General features: G+C 47.6%; 1 protein-coding gene across 3 annotated transcripts in view; it reads left to right on the forward strand.

Annotated features, from left to right (window-relative positions):
• The window catches only part of SRGAP2 (SLIT-ROBO Rho GTPase activating protein 2), a 288633-nt gene extending 283157 nt beyond the window's left edge, over positions 1 to 5476 (forward strand). For all 3 annotated transcript variants that reach the window (XM_014591898.2, XM_006159270.3, XM_006159271.3), the window contains 2 exons: positions 1 to 118; positions 4113 to 5476. In XM_014591898.2, the coding sequence (XP_014447384.1) occupies positions 1 to 118; positions 4113 to 4496 (502 nt within the window). In that variant the 3' untranslated portion in view covers positions 4497 to 5476. The remainder of the gene's footprint in view (positions 119 to 4112) is intronic.
• The last annotated feature ends 424 nt before the right edge of the window (positions 5477 to 5900 follow it).

Here is a 5900-nt window from a genome sequence, read left to right on the forward strand (position 1 = left end):
CCGCCACTCTTCCCTGAAGAATCGGCTGGACAGTCCTCAGATCCGGAAGACCGCCACAGCAGGAAGGTCAAAAAGCTTCAATAACCATCGACCCATGGACCCTGAGGTCATCGCACAGGTAACTGGGGGCTCCAGATAGCTCATATGAGTCTACGCTGGTCACTACCGCTTAGTGCAGCCCATGCTACTTATGACAGGCCTTGAGACAGAGTGGCGCTTTGGGCCTCGTATACTATGTTCAGGGACTGTTGGACAATGGACCAGAGAAGAAAGCCTAGCAAACAACCTGCCTGTCCCTCTCTCCCCGAGAAGAACCTGAAGACAGAATAAAAGAACTCTGGCTTCAGGGTCAGCAGGTAGTGTGGTGGCTAAGGTGCTGGACTCCCATGTGGTCAACCATGGTTTGAGTCCCAGACCTGAAGCCTTGAAAATCACACCAGGTGTGTGTGGGTGTGTGTGTGTGTATGTGTGTGTGTGTGTGTTGTGTGCTCAAAATCCCAGGAAGAGAATGGAGGAGAAGGGATTGTGATGTGGCCATCCCTCTGGAGGGTGATTTCTTACTTTCCCTCTCTGCATCTGTCTCTCTCTCTCTCTCTCTGGTGAGCGCACACACCCTAGGGTAAAAAAAATCTGACGTGTTCATATGCCACCTATGGGCAAAGTTGTTGTCATTTATTTATTTATTTATTTATTTATTTATTTATTTATTTATTTAATGTTTTTGCCATAGGGCGTGTGCACTTGCCAGGGAGGAGAGAGACAGACAAATAAGGAGAAGGAAAGCGAGAAATCACCCCCCAGGAGATATGACCATGCAGCAATCCTTTCTCCATATTCCTCTCAGGAACGTAGGCATGCATGCCCACATGCTCTGTGTGATTTTCAAGCCACTGGGTCTAAGACTCAAATCACAATTGGCCATGTGGGAATTCAGTGGCTTAGCCACCATGCCACCTGCTGACCTGTGGCTTTTAAAGCCAGCAGTTAGAGTATTTTGATGATGTCCACTTAGAGTTCTGGGTGTTAAGACCTTGGTAGACTTTAGTAAAGCTGCCCAAGTGCTGAGACCCCAGATCCTGTTCTGGCCACATTTTTACATCACTCTGCCCATCCCCCTCATCCCAGTTTTAAGGCTGTTTGATACATCGTGGATAGATACTTATTCAGCAGTTTGCTCTTGGTCTTGAAGGCCCCAAGATACTCAGGTTGCTGAGAGCTCTGGGTACCAGCAGGATTTCCAGCCCATCTCCAGACACAGTGAGATAAGCCCCGTGATTGTAGGGTCTTCTTCCATGTATGCGCCACACTGACGACTCTCTGTTTTTCGTGAAATATTAGAGATCCAGCCCCACCTCTAAAAATCCGACTACCGGGGCCACTCCAAGCAGTTCATTCAGACGTCTCTCCCAACTATATAATTTTCATTAGACCAGGTAGGAACTAAGGGCTTGTCCTTGCCCTCTTGTATCTCAACCAAGTTGAGATTCTCCCCACTCTGTCTTCCCGGGGGCGAAACAGGCTGGGCATGGTCTCTGTTGGCTTAATTGTGGTGCTCTGCTTAAGGAGGCAAGCCCAGCATTGAGCTATGGGCCTGAGATGTCTTGCTTGGCTGGCCTTCTATTCTATGCCTGTTTAAGCTCTTGCCTACAGTCTGCCTTGCACCACGGGACTCCTCCCAGCTCCCTCCTTGGCCAGGTGTTAATAGGTACATCAGAAAAGGTACACAGCTGAGACAGACCCTAGCTACAGACTGGGACTGAAGAGGGAGGTCAGAGTTCTTCCTGAGCATTTTGAAGGTCTGAGAACATCAGCAGGATGAGTGACATTGAATCCTAACCAACTGAAAGCCTGGGTTGCTCTCTAGGACAAAGAAACTGTAGCCAGGGATCTTTGCTTAGAACACACAGTCTTTCAAAGTGAGCCCAGTCCCGGGAACCAGCAGTTAGCGTAATGGCTATGTCGCTGGACTCCCACGTAGTCGACCGCGGTTCACGTCCCAGACCCGGTGGCTTAAAACTCACGCCAGGCGCGTGTGCGTGCGTGTGCGTGCCCAAGATCCCGAGAGGAGAATGGAGGAGAAGGGATTGTGGCGTGACCATCCCCCCTGGGGGGTGATTTCTCGCTTTCTGTCTCTATGTCTCTCTCTGTCTGTCTGGCGAGCGCACGCGCCCTACAGTGAAAATCTCTCAAACAAAAAAAAAAAAAAAAATATAGGGCATGTGTGCTCACCAGAGGGAGATGGAGAGAGACTGAAAGTGAGAAAGCAAGCAGCCAGACCTGGGACTACGGTTGGCCATATGGGAGTCCAGTGCCTCAACTACCACAGCACCTGCTGGTCCCCTTTTCTTTATTTTCAAAAGATTTTAAAAAAAAATGTTGATTTCTCTCTTCCAATGAATGAGAGAGCAAGCGAGCGAGAAACACAATCACCTTTAACAGGATCTTGATGCCGGGATCTACCCCCCCCAGCCTCAGCCAGCCCCGATCATGGGCACACCCAAGGAGGCCTCTAGACAGGAACCCAGAACTTTCCCATGTGTGTCAGCCTTGTGGAGTGTTGCTTCTCCCACTGGATCAAAACCCAGTGTCTTATGAAATGCATGTTTCAGTTTGCTTCTAACATAGCTGGACATAACTCATGATATTTCTGCTTTGAAATTCCTATTTACATATTTCAGTGTGAGCTCAGTTGAGGGAACTGAGAAAACACATAAGCTTTAAAAGTTTCTCACTTTGGGGTGATTGCAAATTCTATAGCTAGCAAGCTAGCGTCCCGGACCCAGTGGCTTAAAACTCACGCCGGGCACGTGTGCGTGCGTGCCCAAGATCCCGAGAGGAGAATGGAGGAGAAGGGATTGTGGCGTGACCATCCCCCCTGGGGGGTGATTTCTCGCTTTCTGTCTCTATGTCTCTCTCTGTCTGTCTGGCGAGCGCACGCGCCCTACAGTGAAAATCTCTCAAAAAAAAAAAAAAAAAAAAGTGACCCCAGTCCCGAGGAAGAACCCCGTGGTGCTTTGGGGTGCCAGACACAGGTTTGTGGGGAGGGAAGGGTGGAGCTAGGAGGTCTCCCGAGGAGGCAGCTGGCTTGTGGATGGAGGTTCTTTGGCTCTGCCTTGAGCCCTTGGGTTAGGACTGCTGTCTCCTAAGATCTGGAGTTTTTCTGCTAATTTAGAAGAGACTCACCTATATGGGCTTTGGCTCCCCCTCCTGGTTACTCTTTGGCTCCCTCCTGTGGTGATGGGTAGAAAGAAATGGTTGCATCAAGTCGGACACTCCCATGAGTTGGGGAGGAGGGACTGAGGGAGGTGTCCTGATGAATCTTCAAGGACTGGGCTCTTAAACCTTTCCTCAGCCCCTGATGAGAAAGGACTAACCCTCTTACCTTGAAGGACTAACTTTGTACCTTGAAGTCCAAGAGAACAAAGATCATACTTTATCTCTACTACCTTAAAAAAAAAATAGTTTCTTATGGGGCCAGCCCATGACTTGTGGGTTAAGGCAGCTGGATTCCACATGGCCAACTGTGTGGTTCAAATCCCAGCCGCTGCAGCTTGGGAAACACTGGGTGCATGTGCATGCCCAAAATCTCAAAAGAAGAATGGAGGAAAAGGAATTGCAGCATGACCATTCCTGTAAATGAGTGAGTTCTTGCTTTTCCTTTTTCTCACTGTCTCTGGTAAGCGCGCATACCCTCCGGCAAAAATTTTTAAGTGTTTATTATGCATAATTTTAAACAGAGGGAATTGGATAATGAATCCCCATGTACTCACAACTGCATTCCTGGCCACTCTGAGTTCATCTGCCTTTCCCCTCCCCAAGGATATATGTCATTTCAACCATAAATATTCCAGTACCCATCTCTAAAACCCAAGGACTCTTTAAATAAAGACATCTTGGCTCTTTCTAAAGGAAAAAAACTCATGATTATGAAAACCTCTGTCCCCATTCCCCTACATTCTGAACATTCATATGTTCAAGGACTTGAGCCAAGTCAAATAATCTGGACATCTCCTTAGTTGGTTTCGTTATGGCTTGGCCCCTGTTGCTGAAACAGGATCCTTGGGGACATCTCCCTTCATTTGCCTCACCTCCTCCTTTTTCCTGTTTTGCAGGATATTGAGGCAACAATGAACTCTGCCCTGAACGAGCTGCGCGAGTTGGAGCGGCAGAGTAGTGTCAAACACACTCCCGACGTGGTTCTGGACACCTTGGAGCCCCTCAAAACCTCCCCTGTGGTGGCCCCCACATCGGAGCCCTCCAGCCCCCTGCACACCCAGCTTCTCAAGGACCCCGAGCCTGCTTTCCAGCGCAGCGCCAGTACCGCTGGGGACATCGCCTGCGCCTTCCGGCCTGTCAAGTCTGTCAAGATGGCTGCTCCAGTCAAACCACCAGCCACACGGCCCAAGCCCACTGTCTTCCCCAAAACAAATGCCACTAGCCCTGGTGTCAACTCATCAGCTTCCCCACAGTCTACTGACAAGTCTTGTACTGTCTGAGGGGTATAATTTAATCATTCTAGACAAGGGGACTGTAGGGACTGACTGTTATAAAAATCTTCCTATTTAACTAGCTTGGGGACTTCAGTTGAAAGTTAGATTCTAAGTTGTTCTTGCAGGAATTAGCCTCCCCATCTCCCCAAACCCTGAGAATGAAGCCCTTGTTATCTTCCTTTCCCTTCCCTTCCCACTGCCCTCTGCTTCCCCAGTCGTCGTAATCCAGCCAGCTGCAGTGCATACTGTTCTTAGGTTAGCCAGAGACAGAGTTTTTCATTATCAAGTCACTGTGAAATCTGGCAAGGTAAATTATGAGGATGTGGGCTCAAGCCTCAGTCCCCTCAGACCACAGGGGAGGCCTTGACCAGATGGTTGGCTACTGCCATCCAGCTCTCAGTGGCATCTTGTTTTGGGTACTAATTATAGGGAATCATATATAATCCATTCTTCATGTTACACACACACATGCACACACACACACATACACACGTACACACGTAGGTTTTTCTAGTCTCTGGCATGTGTAGCCCTCCTGGTCATAGACCAGTCTCTGTAAGTTATTGTGGCAGTTCACACAGGAGCCACCAGGGGTCTCTGTTTCCGTTACAAACTTTGTTCTGTCTGGGCCAGAGAACCTAGCCTTTGAAATCTCTCCATCTTCTGAAATTTAGCAGGGTGGGACAATCCTGTGGTCTGTTTGGGGTTGGGGGCTTTCTCTCTGTCTTCTTTCTATTGTGAATTGGTCATTCGTGTTTGCTTTCGCTCTCCTCCATTGTCTAGAAGTACAAGCCAATCTTATTAAGGAGCTTTTAAAGTTTTTCTGAATGTATAGACATTTCTTGGATCCCTATCTTTGTCTCTGATGGACCATTTTCAATTTAAGACATTTTCCTGTGTAAGACAGTTTTATAACTGGTTCATTTTAGGGTAAAGAGTCTTAAAAGAATTTTATCGTGTTGATGGCAGGTCTAAAAAAAAAAAAACGTAAGAAATGGGTCCTTTTCCTCCTTATTTTTTTTTTTGACGCTTAAGCATAACATTTATATTTGAAAATGAAATTCATCTTTGCTAACCCAAACAAAACTTTAAGTTTACCTGTCAGTTGGGTTATTTTACAAGGTCTCTCTTCAGGGACCAACAGGGGCTTGAAGAGCCCTAGTTAGATTAAAGAGAGACACTGACCCTTAAAGGCTGTTTCCATTATCCAAATAAGGACAACTAAGGGCACTTTGACCCCACAGCTGAAAAGTCTTCCCAAGGCTGGAACCTAGAGAAAAGAAAAAATCAGATGTTGAATATTTTGGCTTCCTTTCATCTTTTTTCTTGTTCTCCAAAATGCAAAAACGGTACCCTGTTGGCTTTAACTCAGTCTCCAAACCCAGTGCCCCTGGTGCTGGTTCACCTGGC

Source organism: Tupaia chinensis, unplaced genomic scaffold, assembly GCF_000334495.1.
Source record: "Tupaia chinensis unplaced genomic scaffold, TupChi_1.0 Scaffold000627_1, whole genome shotgun sequence".
In the NCBI taxonomy this organism is placed as follows: domain Eukaryota; kingdom Metazoa; phylum Chordata; class Mammalia; order Scandentia; family Tupaiidae; genus Tupaia; species Tupaia belangeri.